This window comes from Haliotis asinina, chromosome 8 (genome assembly GCF_037392515.1).
Source record: "Haliotis asinina isolate JCU_RB_2024 chromosome 8, JCU_Hal_asi_v2, whole genome shotgun sequence".
Lineage (NCBI taxonomy): Eukaryota > Metazoa > Mollusca > Gastropoda > Lepetellida > Haliotidae > Haliotis > Haliotis asinina.
In genome coordinates this window covers 33,036,770-33,057,203 of record NC_090287.1, presented here as the reverse complement: position 1 = coordinate 33,057,203, position 20,434 = coordinate 33,036,770, and the positions used below count along the sequence as shown (strand labels likewise).

General features: G+C 40.3%; 2 protein-coding genes across 2 annotated transcripts in view; one reads left to right on the top strand and one right to left on the bottom strand.

Moving 5' to 3' along the window:
* Positions 1-2,252, bottom strand: part of LOC137294765 (QRFP-like peptide receptor) — a 65,583-nt gene extending 63,331 nt beyond the window's left edge. Inside the window, exon 1 of the mRNA XM_067825875.1 lies at positions 1,282-2,252. Within this exon, the coding sequence (XP_067681976.1) occupies positions 1,282-1,787 (506 nt within the window). The 5' untranslated portion in view covers positions 1,788-2,252. The remainder of the gene's footprint in view (positions 1-1,281) is intronic.
* Positions 2,111-4,358, top strand: LOC137295219 (accessory gland protein Acp36DE-like). Its single transcript, XM_067826539.1, has 2 exons — positions 2,111-2,257; positions 3,642-4,358. The coding sequence occupies exons 1-2, from the start codon at positions 2,111-2,113 to the stop codon at positions 4,356-4,358; spliced, it is 864 nt and encodes a 287-aa protein (XP_067682640.1).
* Positions 4,359-20,434: the final 16,076 nt, after the last annotated feature.

Sequence of the window (20,434 nt, the reverse complement as noted above, 5' to 3'; positions counted from 1 at the left end):
ACTTTTGAACTTTTTTGTTTCTTTTGCATAATATATTTGAAGGCAAACCTACACAAACGGTAAAGGAAATAAGTTCCTTACCTGTTGCAGTACTTACACAGGTATACTATACTATCAGCAGAAAAAACCTTACATCTTTCATGTACTTCTTTACGATCATTCATTTTTATGTATTCAATCAATTCAAACTGTATTTAAGATCGAGTCCTTGTCCAGACGGAAAACAAATCGATTGCACAGAAAATATGAATGCATTGAATAAATATTTTGATATTTGTTTTCTTATACTTTATTGAATATATGCATGTTTGAAGCATTTGAAAAAGTGAAGCTTACAAGGCAATTAGGCCATTGATTTCATATTTTCCCCTCAAGAATTGTTTTGTCTGTGGATGACTATTTGCTCTATGCTGTGTAATTTCTTGATCAAACATTTCGTTAGAAGCGTATGTTTTTAAGTGTTGACAATCTAAGCTGCATCTCAGCGCATATTTACCTGATCACTATCGTGTTACGAATATCAGATTAATCTGACGGCATGTGATGTACAGGCTTGTCAACATCATATTGCATTATGTACGCAAAAGCGCGCTGATGCTTGTTGAATAGATTCATGTAAACATGTTCGTTGCAATCTCGTGAGAACATTAAATCAGAGATTTGCTACATATAATTTATTCATTTGCTTTCATTGTAATGGACAATGTTTCCTCATGCGTCTTGCTACATAATCACTTGCGACTTCATTGATCCCCGATACCATGAGTGTAATATCATTCATGAACTGACACGGATATCTACAAACCAGATCTTTGTGAATGAAAAAGTGCATCACAAAGGAAAGGAAATTCAGCTGAGTCAGCACTTTTTGTCTTCATCACATCGTCAATAAACTTGAAAAAACTTCGGCCGTTAGTCAAAGCTTAAGGTTACCACTGTCTCTCTCTGAATAAAAATACCCTAGTATGTACTATAATAGTTATTCCTCCATTTACAGATAAATGATGTGCATGTACGTATATACGATACTTTGAGAGAGAGAGAGAGAGAGAGAGAGAGAGAGAGAGAGAGGTTACATACACACATACATACATACATACATACATACATACGTACGTACGTACGTACGTACATACGTACACATACATACATACATACATACATATAATTACTCGAGCTAAATGCATTTAAAATGGTAGTTCACACGACAAATAGGTGTGAAAAGAAAACATAATTAATGGTATTGTCATACTTTAAAGAGATTGGATATATCCGCCTTACCTTTCCAAAGAGATGGCAACGAGGGTGAGGACGCTGGTGAAAACGAAGATGGGTAGAAGATAGGAAAGAACTGAACACAGCGTATCGCTGGAGAAGACGTGCCACTCACACGGAGCGGTGTACTCCATCAACTTCAACGGCATGACAATCGACGACACCAACAAATCCGATATCGCTAGGTTAACGATGTAGTAGTTAGTCACAGTGTGCATGTATTTGTTACGTATAACCGTCCATATAACCAGAACGTTGCCGGTGACGGCGAGGAAAATAATCACACTGTATATCACTACTATCGTTAACGCCACTGACGTTATTTGGGTAAGGTCAAGGTGAGGCAGTACCTTAGCTGTGCACTGATCAACGTAGTCCGACTGAGGATTGGTTTCAGAGTCAAGGGAGACATTATGTCCAGTCTGCCCTTCCGTACCAGTGGATAGTGTGTAAGTAATATTCATGTCGCCTGGGTGGCTTGGCAACGGAGGATTAAGGGTAATTCCTGCCATCTTGGTCTTTCGCAATGTCCTCTAAATAGGAAGTATTTTCCTTCAGGGAAGTACTTATGAATCAGTTATTCACAGGTAACTTTTTTCAAACTAATGAAATGAAACTGAACTCCATTTACATATGAGCAAGGGCTGTCTCATAAATGTACACAATGGACCCAACACAAATATTTACGACCACGATATATTGCCCTGTGTCAGCACAGTGATAAAGAACTACTCCAATCTGTAATCCGATTGAGAATTTTGTATCACATTTTCTTCTGTGGTTCTTCCGAATGAAGTATTATGATATGGTATCCCATGTATGTGTAAACGACGCAATGGTCGTCGACCTTCCTTTAAACTTCCCAAGAAAGTCCGTGTACTGTCTTTCAAGCGTCTCGGATGAACCTATAACAGAATCAGATGTGAATCAACTCATATTGAGCCAACCCTATCCTATGCTTGTTGCGAGAAGAATACACGAGGTAGAATCGTCACTTGTCAATCACGCAAACAACACGTTTTCTGATTGGTCGACCCTCGGTGTCTAATTACTCGGAATTCTGACATCGGCTGGCACTGCAAAACGAGTTCGTGTTGGCGAGATGAGACTTTGCAGCGATCGAAGCAAGCGCTCTCTCTCTCTCATAAAGCGATCAGCTGGACGTGCGGGTGATTTACCAAGCCTACTGGTCTCTTCACCTGAACAGAGGCTTCACGTGTGGTGGGTAATGTAAGCACCAGTTACAACCCTTTATAGTCTATAGTGTTTATTCAGCGGTGTTATCATGTACACGACTCGAGCAGTTAACTGTGCCTGAAGGATTCAACGTAGGACGCTTGAAGACTTACTCTATAAACGGCATTTTCTGTAGGTTCATGAAGTTAACAGATGTAGTGACAGACGAGGTTGTTCGGCCACTGCACATACCTTGGGGTTGATCTTTTGAAGTGTTGCAGGCACTTGCAGACCACCCGAAAAACTCACCCTTTACTGTCGTAGATATAACACCGATGAACATTATTATCATTGATATCGCTACCGAACGTCAGTGCCAAGTAATACCCAGTCTAGATTACCCTCAGAAATAATTTTAATGTGTGTAAAGGGAAAATAGCCTTGAAATATATAAGAATGGATCACTGAAATTCAATGAAGACACCAGGTGTTCGGAAATGGGTAAGCATGTCCCCATGTTTTTAACCGAAAGGTTAAATTCCCGAGGGTTTGCTGCATATATCAGATCACGGATTCAAAGGATATCTTATTTGTGGCATTTCACTGCTGGAACAAATACATGCTCATGATAAGATCAAAAATGAACAATCGACCCTGCTTATACAGAGATTTCTTATGGACGTGGAAAGGCCTTTTCGCTTTTATTTACAGAAATCTGTTTGGTGACAATATTTTATAAATGGCTTACACCTTGGCCTGATTCCGATTTCGAAAAAAATGTGTAAAGGTAAACATTGCAGACATTCTCTCTGAACACCTACTGTTTTAGAGACATATTTCAGCTTACATACACATAATACCTGATTCCAAGTTTCCAATCTTCAACCGATGTGAAATAATCGATAGCAATAACGGAGCATGGATAGCACCCTCTTCAGTGAGTAAGCAGTACAACAGCTGAATGTGGCAAGTAAATACTCTGAATTTCGGTAATGAAACCAGTGGGTAAAACAAGGGGTGAGGGGAGCTGTTTTAATAAAGGGACCGAAACAGAAGCGACACAACCCTTACCCTTTCATATGATGCCTCTGCTGGTCGATTGTACAATTGTTACTGTGTTATGAGTAGATATTTGTTTCAGCAGTGATCTGCAAGAGGTTGTTTTTAAATAAAGTCCGGTCCAACCCCAGCCCAATACCCAGACCCAGACCCAGACCCAGACCCAGACCCAGACCCAGACCCAGACCCAGTCCCAGACCCAGTCCCAGATCCAGACCCAGACCCAGTCCCAGACCCAGACCCAGACCCAGACCCAGACCCAGACCCAGTCCCAGACCCAGACCCAGACCCAGACCCAGACCCAGACCCAGACCCAGTCCCAGACCCAGTCCCATATCCAGACCCAGACCCAGTCCCAGACCCAGACCCAGACCCAGACCCAGACCCAGTCCCAGTCCCAGACCCAGACCCAGACCCAGTCCCAGATCCAGATCCAGACCCAGACCCAGTCCCAGACCCAGACCCAGACCCAGACCCAGACCCAGACCCAGATCCAGACCCAGACCCAGTCCCAGTCCCAGACCCAGTCCCAGACCCAGTCCCAGATCCAGACCCAGACCCAGTCCCAGACCCAGACCCAGACCCAGACCCAGTCCCAGACCCAGTCCCAGATCCAGACCCAGACCCAGTCCCAGACCCAGACCCAGACCCAGACCCAGACCCAGACCCAGGCCCAGACCCAGTCCCAGACCCAGTCCCAGATCCAGACCCAGACCCAGACCCAGACCCAGACCCAGACCCAGTCCCAGACCCAGTCCCAGATCCAGTCCCAGACCCAGTCCCAGATCCAGTCCCAGACCCAGACCCAGACTCCCAGTGTGGGTGGGCAATGGAAAATATTTGTGTGATGCTTTTTTTCGTAGAGTATTGGCTGTATGTGAGGAATGCTAGTGAGCAGTATTTGGCGTGTCCGTTAGGTATTAGTGTGGCGTATATTGTAGGTGTGTAAACTTCAAGCCGCGTGTATGTGTTAATTGTATACGTGAGCTTGTACTATAGTGTTTACGTTTTGAATGTGGATGGTAAGCATAGAGTACTGGGATTGGGTTTGTGTGGACACAGAAGGACGTGTGTGAGCTCTGTGTGGGTGGAGTACGGTGTTTGTTTTGTTTTATTGTAGGGTGACATGAGGTGTCGTGTTGTGAAGATGTGTGTGTTAGGTATGAACCACACATGTGTAAACCGTGACGATCCCGGTTTAGATCGATGCTTATGTCGTATGTCACAAGACTGACTGGCTTACGTACAGACAGCCACCATACAGCAGGACTTTGTAGCTCGGGTTGCGTGAAGATGATGGTGTGATGTGGAATATGGAATGTGTGAGAGATGTGTTTGTGACTTGTTAATGGTGTGATGTGGAATATAGGACGTGTGAGAGATGTGTTTGTGAGATGTTGATGGTGTGATGTGGAGTAAAGGATATGTGAGAGATGTGTTTATGAGATGTTGATAGAGTGATGTGGAATATAGGGCGTGTGAGAGATGTGTTTGTGAGATGTTGATGGTGTGATGTGGAATATAGGATGTGTGAGAGATGTGTTTGTGAGATGTTGATGGTGTGATGTGGAATATAGGATGTGTGAGAGATGTGTTTATGAGATGTTGATGGTGTGATGTGGAATATAGGATGTGTGAGAGATGTGTTTGTGAGATGTTGATGGTGTGATGTGGAATATAGGATGTGTGAGAGATGTGTTTGTGAGATGTTGATGGTGTGATGTGGAATATAGGATGTGTGAGAGATGTGTTTATGAGATGTTGATGGTGTGATGTGGAATATAGGATGTGTGAGAGATGTGTTTATGAGATGTTGATGGTGTGATGTGGAATATAGGATGTGTGAGAGATGTGTTTGTGAGATGTTGATGGTGTGATGTGGAATATAGGATGTGTGAGAGATGTGTTTGTGAGATGTTGATGGTGTGATGTGGAATATAGGATGTGTGAGAGATGTGTTTATGAGATGTTGATGGTGTGATGTGGAATATAGGATGTGTGAGAGATGTGTTTATGAGATGTTGATGGTGTGATGTGGAATATAGGATGTGTGAGAGATGTGTTTGTGAGATGTTGATGGTGTGATGTGGAATATAGGATGTGTGAGAGATGTGTTTGTGAGATGTTGATGGTGTGATGTGGAATATAGGATGTGTGAGAGATGTGTTTGTGAGATGTTGATGGTGTGATGTGGAATATAGGATGTGTGAGAGATGTGTTTATGAGATGTTGATGGTGTGATGTGGAATATAGGATGTGTGAGAGATGTGTTTGTGAGATGTTGATGGTGTGATGTGGAATATAGGATGTGTGAGAGATGTGTTTGTGAGATGTTGATGGTGTGATGTGGAATATAGAATGTGTGAGAGATGTGTTTGTGAGATGTTGATGGAGTGATGTGGAATATAGGATGTGTGAGAGATGTGTTTGTGAGATGTTGATGGTGTGATGTGGAATATAGGATGTGTGAGAGATGTGTTTATGAGATGTTGATAGAGTGATGTGGAATATAGGACGTGTGAGAGATGTGTTTGTGAGATGTTGATGGTGTGATGTGGAATATAGGATGTGTGAGAGATGTGTTTGTGAAATGTTGATGGTGTGATGTGGAATATAGGATGTGTGAGAGATGTGTTTGTGAGATGTTGATGGTGTGATGTGGAATATAGGATGTGTGAGAGATGTGTTTGTGAGATGTTGATGGTGTGATGTGGAATATAGGATGTGTGAGAGATGTGTTTGTGAAATGTTGATGGTGTGATGTGGAATATAGGATGTGTGAGAGATGTGTTTTTGAGATGTTGATGGAGTGATGTGGAATATAGGACGTGTGAGAGATGTGTTTATGAGATGTTGATAGAGTGATGTGGAATATAGGATGTGTGAGAGATGTGTTTGTGAGATGTTGATGGTGTGATGTGGAATATAGGATGTGTGAGAGATGTGTTTGTGAGATGTTGATGGTGTGATGTGGAATATAGGATGTGTGAGAGATGTGTTTGTGAGATGTTGATGGTGTGATGTGGAATATAGGATGTGTGAGAGATGTGTTTATGAGATGTTGATGGTGTGATGTGGAATATAGGACGTGTGAGAGATGTGTTTATGAGATGTTGATGGTGTGATGTGGAATATAGGATGTGTGAGAGATGTGTTTGTGAGATGTTGATGGTGTGATGTGGAATATAGGATGTGTGAGAGATGTGTTTGTGAGATGTTGATGGTGTGATGTGGAATATAGGATGTGTGATTGATGTGTTTATGAGATGTTGATGGTGTGATGTGGAATATAGGATGTGTGATTGATGTGTTTGTGAGATGTTGATGGTGTGATGTGGAATATAGGACGTGTGAGAGATGTGTTTGTGAGATGTTGATGGAGTGATGTGGAATATAGGATGTGTGAGAGATGTGTTTATGAGATGTTGATGGAGTGATGTGGAATATAGGATGTGTGAGAGATGTGTTTATGAGATGTTGATGGAGTGATGTGGAATATAGGATGTGTGAGAGATGTGTTTGTGAGATGTTGATAGAGTGATGTGGAATATAGGATGTGTGAGAGATGTGTTTATGAGATGTTGATGGAGTGATGTGGAATATAGGATGTGTGAGAGATGTGTTTATGAGATGTTGATGGAGTGATGTGGAATATAGGATGTGTGAGAGATGTGTTTGTGAGATGTTGATGGTGTGATGTGGAATATAGGATGTGTGATTGATGTGTTTTTGAGATGTTGATGGTGTGATGTGGAATATAGGACGTGTGATTGATGTGTTTGTGAGATGTTGATGGTGTGATGTGGAATATAGGACGTGTGAGAGATGTGTTTGTGAGATGTTGATAGAGTGATGTGGAATATAGGACGTGTGAGAGATGTGTTTGTGAGATGTTGATGGTGTGATGTGGAATATAGGACGTGTGAGAGATGTGTTTGTGAGATGTTGATGGTGTGATGTGGAATATAGGACGTGTGAGAGATGTGTTTGTGAGATGTTGATGGTGTGATGTGGAATATAGGACGTGTGAGAGATGTGTTTATGAGATGTTGATGGAGTGATGTGGAATATAGGACGTGTGAGAGATGTGTTTGTGAGATGTTGATGGTGTGATGTGGAATATAGGATGTGTGATTGATGTGTTTATGAGATGTTGATGGAGTGATGTGGAATATAGGACGTGTGAGAGATGTGTTTGTGAGATGTTGATGGTGTGATGTGGAATATAGGATGTGTGAGAGATGTGTTTATGAGATGTTGATGGTGTGATGTGGAATATAGGATGTGTGAGAGATGTGTTTGTGAGATGTTGATGGTGTGATGTGGAATATAGGATGTGTGAGAGATGTGTTTATGAGATGTTGATGGTGTGATGTGGAATATAGGACGTGTGAGAGATGTGTTTATGAGATGTTGATGGTGTGATGTGGAATATAGGACGTGTGAGAGATGTGTTTGTGAGATGTTGATGGTGTGATGTGGAATATAGGATGTGTGAGAGATGTGTTTGTGAGATGTTGATGGTGTGATGTGGAATATAGGATGTGTGAGAGATGTGTTTGTGAGATGTTGATGGTGTGATGTGGAATATAGGATGTGTGAGAGATGTGTTTATGAGATGTTGATGGTGTGATGTGGAATATAGGATGTGTGAGAGATGTGTTTATGAGATGTTGATGGTGTGATGTGGAATATAGGATGTGTGAGAGATGTGTTTGTGAGATGTTGATGGTGTGATGTGGAATATAGGATGTGTGAGAGATGTGTTTGTGAGATGTTGATGGTGTGATGTGGAATATAGGATGTGTGAGAGATGTGTTTATGAGATGTTGATGGTGTGATGTGGAATATAGGATGTGTGAGAGATGTGTTTATGAGATGTTGATGGTGTGATGTGGAATATAGGATGTGTGAGAGATGTGTTTGTGAGATGTTGATGGTGTGATGTGGAATATAGGATGTGTGAGAGATGTGTTTGTGAGATGTTGATGGTGTGATGTGGAATATAGGATGTGTGAGAGATGTGTTTGTGAGATGTTGATGGTGTGATGTGGAATATAGGATGTGTGAGAGATGTGTTTATGAGATGTTGATGGTGTGATGTGGAATATAGGATGTGTGAGAGATGTGTTTGTGAGATGTTGATGGTGTGATGTGGAATATAGGATGTGTGAGAGATGTGTTTGTGAGATGTTGATGGTGTGATGTGGAATATAGAATGTGTGAGAGATGTGTTTGTGAGATGTTGATGGAGTGATGTGGAATATAGGATGTGTGAGAGATGTGTTTGTGAGATGTTGATGGTGTGATGTGGAATATAGGATGTGTGAGAGATGTGTTTATGAGATGTTGATAGAGTGATGTGGAATATAGGACGTGTGAGAGATGTGTTTGTGAGATGTTGATGGTGTGATGTGGAATATAGGATGTGTGAGAGATGTGTTTGTGAAATGTTGATGGTGTGATGTGGAATATAGGATGTGTGAGAGATGTGTTTGTGAGATGTTGATGGTGTGATGTGGAATATAGGATGTGTGAGAGATGTGTTTGTGAGATGTTGATGGTGTGATGTGGAATATAGGATGTGTGAGAGATGTGTTTGTGAAATGTTGATGGTGTGATGTGGAATATAGGATGTGTGAGAGATGTGTTTTTGAGATGTTGATGGAGTGATGTGGAATATAGGACGTGTGAGAGATGTGTTTATGAGATGTTGATAGAGTGATGTGGAATATAGGATGTGTGAGAGATGTGTTTGTGAGATGTTGATGGTGTGATGTGGAATATAGGATGTGTGAGAGATGTGTTTGTGAGATGTTGATGGTGTGATGTGGAATATAGGATGTGTGAGAGATGTGTTTGTGAGATGTTGATGGTGTGATGTGGAATATAGGATGTGTGAGAGATGTGTTTATGAGATGTTGATGGTGTGATGTGGAATATAGGACGTGTGAGAGATGTGTTTATGAGATGTTGATGGTGTGATGTGGAATATAGGATGTGTGAGAGATGTGTTTGTGAGATGTTGATGGTGTGATGTGGAATATAGGATGTGTGAGAGATGTGTTTGTGAGATGTTGATGGTGTGATGTGGAATATAGGATGTGTGATTGATGTGTTTATGAGATGTTGATGGTGTGATGTGGAATATAGGATGTGTGATTGATGTGTTTGTGAGATGTTGATGGTGTGATGTGGAATATAGGACGTGTGAGAGATGTGTTTGTGAGATGTTGATGGAGTGATGTGGAATATAGGATGTGTGAGAGATGTGTTTATGAGATGTTGATGGAGTGATGTGGAATATAGGATGTGTGAGAGATGTGTTTATGAGATGTTGATGGAGTGATGTGGAATATAGGATGTGTGAGAGATGTGTTTGTGAGATGTTGATAGAGTGATGTGGAATATAGGATGTGTGAGAGATGTGTTTATGAGATGTTGATGGAGTGATGTGGAATATAGGATGTGTGAGAGATGTGTTTATGAGATGTTGATGGAGTGATGTGGAATATAGGATGTGTGAGAGATGTGTTTGTGAGATGTTGATGGTGTGATGTGGAATATAGGATGTGTGATTGATGTGTTTTTGAGATGTTGATGGTGTGATGTGGAATATAGGACGTGTGATTGATGTGTTTGTGAGATGTTGATGGTGTGATGTGGAATATAGGACGTGTGAGAGATGTGTTTGTGAGATGTTGATAGAGTGATGTGGAATATAGGACGTGTGAGAGATGTGTTTGTGAGATGTTGATGGTGTGATGTGGAATATAGGACGTGTGAGAGATGTGTTTGTGAGATGTTGATGGTGTGATGTGGAATATAGGACGTGTGAGAGATGTGTTTGTGAGATGTTGATGGTGTGATGTGGAATATAGGACGTGTGAGAGATGTGTTTATGAGATGTTGATGGAGTGATGTGGAATATAGGACGTGTGAGAGATGTGTTTGTGAGATGTTGATGGTGTGATGTGGAATATAGGATGTGTGATTGATGTGTTTATGAGATGTTGATGGAGTGATGTGGAATATAGGACGTGTGAGAGATGTGTTTGTGAGATGTTGATGGTGTGATGTGGAATATAGGATGTGTGAGAGATGTGTTTATGAGATGTTGATGGTGTGATGTGGAATATAGGATGTGTGAGAGATGTGTTTGTGAGATGTTGATGGTGTGATGTGGAATATAGGATGTGTGAGAGATGTGTTTATGAGATGTTGATGGTGTGATGTGGAATATAGGACGTGTGAGAGATGTGTTTATGAGATGTTGATGGTGTGATGTGGAATATAGGACGTGTGAGAGATGTGTTTGTGAGATGTTGATGGTGTGATGTGGAATATAGGATGTGTGAGAGATGTGTTTGTGAGATGTTGATGGTGTGATGTGGAATATAGGATGTGTGAGAGATGTGTTTGTGAGATGTTGATGGTGTGATGTGGAATATAGGACGTGTGAGAGATGTGTTTATGAGATGTTGATGGTGTGATGTGGAATATAGGACGTGTGAGAGATGTGTTTATGAGATGTTGATGGTGTGATGTGGAATATAGGATGTGTGAGAGATGTGTTTGTGAGATGTTGATGGTGTGATGTGGAATATAGGATGTGTGAGAGATGTGTTTGTGAGATGTTGATGGTGTGATGTGGAATATAGGACGTGTGAGAGATGTGTTTGTGAAATGTTGATGGTGTGATGTGGAATATAGGATGTGTGAGAGATGTGTTTTTGAAATGTTGATGGTGTGATGTGGAATATAGGACGTGTGAGAGATGTGTTTGTGAGATGTTGATAGAGTGATGTGGAATATAGGATGTGTGAGAGATGTGTTTGTGAGATGTTGATGGTGTGATGTGGAATATAGGATGTGTGAGAGATGTGTTTTTGAAATGTTGATGGTGTGATGTGGAATATAGGATGTGTGATTGATGTGTTTATGAGATGTTGATAGAGTGATGTGGAATATAGGATGTGTGAGAGATGTGTTTGTGAGATGTTGATGGTGTGATGTGGAATATAGGATGTGTGAGAGATGTGTTTGTGAGATGTTGATGGTGTGATGTGGAATATAGGATGTGTGAGAGATGTGTTTGTGAGATGTTGATGGTGTGATGTGGAATATAGGATGTGTGAGAGATGTGTTTATGAGATGTTGATGGTGTGATGTGGAATATAGGACGTGTGAGAGATGTGTTTGTGAGATGTTGATGGTGTGATGTGGAATATAGGATGTGTGATTGATGTGTTTATGAGATGTTGATGGTGTGATGTGGAATATAGGATGTGTGATTGATGTGTTTGTGAGATGTTGATGGTGTGATGTGGAATATAGGACGTGTGAGAGATGTGTTTGTGAGATGTTGATGGAGTGATGTGGAATATAGGATGTGTGAGAGATGTGTTTATGAGATGTTGATGGAGTGATGTGGAATATAGGATGTGTGAGAGATGTGTTTATGAGATGTTGATGGAGTGATGTGGAATATAGGATGTGTGAGAGATGTGTTTGTGAGATGTTGATAGAGTGATGTGGAATATAGGATGTGTGAGAGATGTGTTTGTGAGATGTTGATGGTGTGATGTGGAATATAGGACGTGTCAGAGATGTGTTTGTGAGATGTTGATGGTGTGATGTGGAATATAGGATGTGTGAGAGATGTGTTTGTGAGATGTTGATGGAGTGATGTGGAATATAGGACGTGTGAGAGATGTGTTTGTGAGATGTTGATGGTGTGATGTGGAATATAGGATGTGTGAGAGATGTGTTTGTGAGATGTTGATGGTGTGATGTGGAATATAGGACGTGTGAGAGATGTGTTTGTGAGATGTTGATGGTGTGATGTGGAATATAGGACGTGTGAGAGATGTGTTTGTGAAATGTTGATGGTGTGATGTGGAATATAGGATGTGTGAGAGATGTGTTTATGAGATGTTGATGGTGTGATGTGGAATATAGGATGTGTGAGAGATGTGTTTGTGAGATGTTGATGGTGTGATGTGGAATATAGGACGTGTGAGAGATGTGTTTGTGAGATGTTGATGGTGTGATGTGGAATATAGGACGTGTGAGAGATGTGTTTATGAGATGTTGATGGTGTGATGTGGAATATAGGATGTGTGATTGATGTGTTTGTGAGATGTTGATGGTGTGATGTGGAATATAGGACGTGTGAGAGATGTGTTTGTGAGATGTTGATGGTGTGATGTGGAATATAGGACGTGTGAGAGATGTGTTTGTGAGATGTTGATGGTGTGATGTGGAATATAGGACGTGTGAGAGATGTGTTTGTGAGATGTTGATGGTGTGATGTGGAATATAGGATGTGTGATTGATGTGTTTTTGAGATGTTGATGGTGTGATGTGGAATATAGGATGTGTGAGAGATGTGTTTATGAGATGTTGATGGTGTGATGTGGAATATAGGATGTGTGAGAGATGTGTTTGTGAAATGTTGATGGTGTGATGTGGAATATAGGATGTGTGAGAGATGTGTTTGTGAGATGTTGATGGTGTGATGTGGAATATAGGATGTGTGAGAGATGTGTTTTTGAGATGTTGATGGTGTGATGTGGAATATAGGATGTGTGAGAGATGTGTTTATGAGATGTTGATGGTGTGATGTGGAATATAGGATGTGTGAGAGATGTGTTTGTGAAATGTTGATGGTGTGATGTGGAATATAGGATGTGTGATTGATGTGTTTATGAGATGTTGATGGAGTGATGTGGAATATAGGACGTGTGAGAGATGTGTTTGTGAGATGTTGATGGTGTGATGTGGAATATAGGATGTGTGAGAGATGTGTTTGTGAGATGTTGATGGTGTGATGTGGAATATAGGATGTGTGAGAGATGTGTTTATGAGATGTTGATGGTGTGATGTGGAATATAGGATGTGTGAGAGATGTGTTTGTGAGATGTTGATGGTGTGATGTGGAATATAGGATGTGTGATTGATGTGTTTATGAGATGTTGATGGAGTGATGTGGAATATAGGATGTGTGAGAGATGTGTTTGTGAGATGTTGATGGTGTGATGTGGAATATAGGATGTGTGAGAGATGTGTTTATGAGATGTTGATGGTGTGATGTGGAATATAGGACGTGTGAGAGATGTGTTTGTGAGATGTTGATGGTGTGATGTGGAATATAGCATGTGTGAGAGATGTGTTTATGAGATGTTGATGGTGTGATGTGGAATATAGGATGTGTGAGAGATGTGTTTGTGAGATGTTGATGGTGTGATGTGGAATATAGGACGTGTGAGAGATGTGTTTATGAGATGTTGATGGAGTGATGTGGAATATAGGATGTGTGAGAGATGTGTTTGTGAGATGTTGATGGAGTGATGTGGAATATAGGATGTGTGAGAGATGTGTTTATGAGATGTTGATGGTGTGATGTGGAATATAGGATGTGTGAGAGATGTGTTTATGAGATGTTGATGGTGTGATGTGGAATATAGGACGTGTGATTGATGTGTTTGTGAGATGTTGATGGAGTGATGTGGAATATAGGATGTGTGATTGATGTGTTTATGAGATGTTGATGGAGTGATGTGGAATATAGGATGTGTGAGAGATGTGTTTATGAGATGTTGATGGAGTGATGTGGAATATAGGATGTGAGAGAGATGTGTTTGTGAGATGTTGATGGAGTGATGTGGAATATAGGATGTGTGAGAGATGTGTTTATGAGATGTTGATGGAGTGATGTGGAATATAGGATGTGTGATTGATGTGTTTTTGAGATGTTGATAGAGTGATGTGGAATATAGGATGTGTGAGAGATGTGTTTATGAGATGTTGATGGTGTGATGTGGAATATAGGATGTGTGATTGATGTGTTTATGAGATGTTGATAGAGTGATGTGGAACATAGGACGTGTGAGAGATGTGTTTGTGAAATGTTGATGGTGTGATGTGGAATATAGGATGTGTGATTGATGTGTTTTTGAGATGTTGATAGAGTGATGTGGAATATAGGACGTGTGAGAGATGTGTTTGTGAGATGTTGATGGTGTGATGTGGAATATAGAATGTGTGAGAGATGTGTTTTTGAGATGTTGATAGAGTGATGTGGAATATAGGATGTGTGAGAGATGTGTTTGTGAGATGTTGATGGTGTGATGTGGAATATAGGATGTGTGAGAGATGTGTTTATGAGATGTTGATAGAGTGATGTGGAATATAGGACGTGTGAGAGATGTGTTTGTGAGATGTTGATGGTGTGATGTGGAATATAGAATGTGTGAGAGATGTGTTTGTGAGATGTTGATAGAGTGATGTGGAATATAGGATGTGTGAGAGATGTGTTTGTGAGATGTTGATGGTGTGATGTGGAATATAGGATGTGTGAGAGATGTGTTTATGAGATGTTGATGGTGTGATGTGGAATATAGGACGTGTGAGAGATGTGTTTGTGAAATGTTGATGGTGTGATGTGGAATATAGGATGTGTGATTGATGTGTTTTTGAGATGTTGATAGAGTGATGTGGAATATAGGATGTGTGAGAGATGTGTTTGTGAGATGTTGATGGTGTGATGTGGAATATAGGATGTGTGATTGATGTGTTTATGAGATGTTGATGGTGTGATGTGGAATATAGGACGTGTGAGAGATGTGTTTGTGAAATGTTGATGGTGTGATGTGGAATATAGGATGTGTGAGAGATGTGTTTATGAGATGTTGATGGTGTGATGTGGAATATAGGATGTGTGAGAGATGTGTTTGTGAAATGTTGATGGTGTGATGTGGAATATAGGATGTGTGAGAGATGTGTTTGTGAGATGTTGATGGAGTGATGTGGAATATAGGATGTGTGATTGATGTGTTTATGAGATGTTGATGGTGTGATGTGGAATATAGGATGTGTGATTGATGTGTTTGTGAGATGTTGATAGAGTGATGTGGAATATAGGACGTGTGAGAGATGTGTTTGTGAGATGTTGATGGTGTGATGTGGAATATAGGATGTGTGAGAGATGTGTTTTTGAGATGTTGATGGTGTGATGTGGAATATAGGACGTGTGAGAGATGTGTTTGTGAAATGTTGATGGTGTGATGTGGAATATAGGATGTGTGATTGATGTGTTTATGAGATGTTGATGGTGTGATGTGGAATATAGGACGTGTGAGAGATGTGTTTGTGAAATGTTGATGGTGTGATGTGGAATATAGGATGTGTGAGAGATGTGTTTATGAGATGTTGATGGTGTGATGTGGAATATAGGATGTGTGAGAGATGTGTTTGTGAAATGTTGATGGTGTGATGTGGAATATAGGATGTGTGAGAGATGTGTTTGTGAGATGTTGATGGAGTGATGTGGAATATAGGACGTGTGAGAGATGTGTTTGTGAGATGTTGATGGTGTGATGTTGAATATAGGATGTGTGATTGATGTGTTTGTGAGATGTTGATGGTGTGATGTGGAATATAGGATGTGTGAGAGATGTGTTTGTGAGATGTTGATGGTGTGATGTGGAATATAGGACGTGTGAGAGATGTGTTTGTGAGATGTTGATGGTGTGATGTGGAATATAGGATGTGTGATTGATGTGTTTGTGAGATGTTGATGGTGTGATGTGGAATATAGGATGTGTGATTGATGTGTTTGTGAGATGTTGATGGTGTGATGTGGAATATAGGACGTGTGAGAGATGTGTTTGTGAGATGTTGATGGTGTGATGTGGAATATAGGATGTGTGATTGATGTGTTTGTGAGATGTTGATGGTGTGATGTGGAATATAGGACGTGTGAGAGATGTGTTTGTGAAATGTTGATGGTGTGATGTGGAATATAGGATGTGTGATTGATGTGTTTATGAGATGTTGATGGTGTGATGTGGAATATAGGACGTGTGAGAGATGTGTTTGTGAAATGTTGATGGTGTGATGTGGAATATAGGATGTGTGATTGATGTGTTTGTGAGATGTTGATGGAGTGATGTGGAATATAGGACGTGTGAGAGATGTGTTTATGAGATGTTGATGGTGTGATGTGGAATATAGGACGTGTGAGAGATGTGTTTGTGAAATGTTGATGGTGTGATGTGGAATATAGGATGTGTGATTGATGTGTTTATGAGATGTTGATGGTGTGATGTGGAATATAGGACGTGTGAGAGATGTGTTTGTGAAATGTTGATGGTGTGATGTGGAATATAGGATGTGTGATTGATGTGTTTATGAGATGTTGATGGTGTGATGTGGAATATAGGACGTGTGAGAGATGTGTTTGTGAGATGTTGATAGAGTGATGTGGAATATAGGATGTGTGAGAGATGTGTTTGTGAGATGTTGATGGTGTGATGTGGAATATAGGACGTGTGAGAGATGTGTTTGTGAATTGTTGATGGTGTGATGTGGAATATAGGATGTGTGATTGATGTGTTTATGAGATGTTGATGGTGTGATGTGGAATATAGGACGTGTGAGAGATGTGTTTGTGAAATGTTGATGGTGTGATGTGGAATATAGGATGTGTGATTGATGTGTTTATGAGATGTTGATGGTGTGATGTGGAATATAGGACGTGTGAGAGATGTGTTTGTGAAATGTTGATGGTGTGATGTGGAATATAGGATGTGTGATTGATGTGTTTATGAGATGTTGATGGTGTGATGTGGAATATAGGACGTGTGAGAGATGTGTTTGTGAAATGTTGATGGTGTGATGTGGAATATAGGATGTGTGATTGATGTGTTTATGAGATGTTGATGGTGTGATGTGGAATATAGGACGTGTGAGAGATGTGTTTTTGAGATGTTGATGGTGTGATGTGGAATATAGGATGTGTGATTGATGTGTTTGTGAGATGTTGATGGTGTGATGTGGAATATAGGATGTGTGAGAGATGTGTTTGTGAGATGTTGATGGTGTGATGTGGAATATAGGATGTGTGAGAGATGTGTTTATGAGATGTTGATGGTGTGATGTGGAATATAGGATGTGTGAGAGATGTGTTTGTGAGATGTTGATGGTGTGATGTGGAATATAGGATGTGTGAGAGATGTGTTTGTGAAATGTTGATGGTGTGATGTGGAATATAGGATGTGTGATTGATGTGTTTGTGAAATGTTGATGGTGTGATGTGGAATATAGGACGTGTGAGAGATGTGTTTATGAGATGTTGATGGTGTGATGTGGAATATAGGATGTGTGATTGATGTGTTTATGAGATGTTGATGGTGTGATGTGGAATATAGGACGTGTGAGAGATGTGTTTGTGAAATGTTGATGGTGTGATGTGGAATATAGGATGTGTGAGAGATGTGTTTATGAGATGTTGATGGTGTGATGTGGAATATAGGACGTGTGAGAGATGTGTTTATGAGATGTTGATGGTGTGATGTGGAATATAGGACGTGTGAGAGATGTGTTTGTGAGATGTTGATGGTGTGATGTGGAATATAGGATGTGTGAGAGATGTGTTTGTGAGATGTTGATGGTGTGATGTGGAATATAGGATGTGTGATTGATGTGTTTATGAGATGTTGATGGTGTGATGTGGAATATAGGACGTGTGAGAGATGTGTTTGTGAGATGTTGATGGTGTGATGTGGAATATAGGATGTGTGAGAGATGTGTTTATGAGATGTTGATGGTGTGATGTGGAATATAGGATGTGTGAGAGATGTGTTTATGAGATGTTGATGGTGTGATGTGGAATATAGGATGTGTGAGAGATGTGTTTGTGAGATGTTGATGGTGTGATGTGGAATATAGGATGTGTGAGAGATGTGTTTATGAAATGTTGATGGTGTGATGTGGAATATAGGATGTGTGATTGATGTGTTTGTGAAATGTTGATGGTGTGATGTGGAATATAGGATGTGTGATTGATTTGTTTATGAGATGTTGATGGTGTGATGTGGAATATAGGACGTATGAGAGATGTGTTTGTGAAATGTTGATGGTGTGATGTGGAATATAGGATGTGTGATTGATGTGTTTATGAGATGTTGATGGTGTGATGTGGAATATAGGACGTGTGAGAGATGTGTTTGTGAAATGTTGATGGTGTGATGTGGAATATAGGATGTGTGATTGATGTGTTTATGAGATGTTGATGGTGTGATGTGGAATATAGGACGTGTGAGAGATGTGTTTGTGAAATGTTGATGGTGTGATGTGGAATATAGGATGTGTGATTGATGTGTTTATGAGATGTTGATGGTGTGATGTGGAATATAGGACGTGTGAGAGATGTGTTTTTGAGATGTTGATGGTGTGATGTGGAATATAGGATGTGTGATTGATGTGTTTGTGAGATGTTGATGGTGTGATGTGGAATATAGGATGTGTGAGAGATGTGTTTGTGAGATGTTGATGGTGTGATGTGGAATATAGGATGTGTGAGAGATGTGTTTATGAGATGTTGATGGTGTGATGTGGAATATAGGATGTGTGAGAGATGTGTTTGTGAGATGTTGATGGTGTGATGTGGAATATAGGATGTGTGAGAGATGTGTTTGTGAAATGTTGATGGTGTGATGTGGAATATAGGATGTGTGATTGATGTGTTTGTGAAATGTTGATGGTGTGATGTGGAATATAGGACGTGTGAGAGATGTGTTTATGAGATGTTGATGGTGTGATGTGGAATATAGGATGTGTGATTGATGTGTTTATGAGATGTTGATGGTGTGATGTGGAACATAGGACGTGTGAGAGATGTGTTTATGAGATGTTGATGGTGTGATGTGGAATATAGGATGTGTGAGAGATGTGTTTGTGAAATGTTGATGGTGTGATGTGGAATATAGGATGTGTGATTGATGTGTTTGTGAAATGTTGATGGTGTGATGTGGAATATAGGACGTGTGAGAGATGTGTTTATGAGATGTTGATGGTGTGATGTGGAATATAGGATGTGTGAGAGATGTGTTTATGAGATGTTGATGGTGTGATGTGGAATATAGGATGTGTGAGAGATGTGTTTATGAGATGTTGATGGTGTGATGTGGAATATAGGACGTGTGAGAGATGTGTTTGTGAGATGTTGATGGTGTGATGTGGAATATAGGATGTGTGAGAGATGTGTTTGTGAAATGTTGATGGTGTGATGTGGAATATAGGATGTGTGATTGATGTGTTTGTGAGATGTTGATAGAGTGATGTGGAATATAGGATGTGTGATTGATGTGTTTATGAGATGTTGATGGTGTGATGTGGAATATAGGATGTGTGATTGATGTGTTTGTGAGATGTTGATGGTGTGATGTGGAATATAGGATGTGTGAGAGATGTGTTTATGAGATGTTGATGGAGTGATGTGGAATATAGGACGTGTGAGAGATGTGTTTGTGAGATGTTGATGGTGTGATGTGGAATATAGGATGTGTGAGAGATGTGTTTGTGAGATGTTGATGGTGTGATGTGGAATATAGGACGTGTGAGAGATGTGTTTGTGAGATGTTGATGGTGTGATGTGGAATATAGGATGTGTGATTGATGTGTTTGTGAGATGTTGATAGAGTGATGTGGAATATAGGACGTGTGAGAGATGTGTTTTTGAGATGTTGATGGTGTGATGTGGAATATAGGATGTGTGATTGATGTGTTTGTGAGATGTTGATGGTGTGATGTGGAATATAGGATGTGTGATTGATGTGTTTGTGAGATGTTGATAGAGTGATGTGGAATATAGGATGTGTGATTGATGTGTTTGTGAGATGTTGATGGTGTGATGTGGAATATAGGATGTGTGATTGATGTGTTTGTGAGATGTTGATAGAGTGATGTGGAATATAGGATGTGTGATTGATGTGTTTGTGAGATGTTGATGGTGTGATGTGGAATATAGGATGTGTGATTGATGTGTTTGTGAGATGTTGATGGTGTGATGTGGAATATAGGATGTGTGATTGATGTGTTTGTGAGATGTTGATAGAGTGATGTGGAATATAGGATGTGT

Excerpts from the sequence above, each read along its gene's own strand:
- LOC137295219 (XM_067826539.1), top strand. The coding sequence starts at position 2,111 with ATGGTCGTCGACCTTCCTTTAAACTTCCCAAGAAAGTCCGTGTACTGT. Across the intron at positions 2,258-3,641 it reads TTGCGAGAAGAATACACGAG|CCCAATACCCAGACCCAGAC; the intron begins GTAGAATCGTCA and ends GTCCAACCCCAG.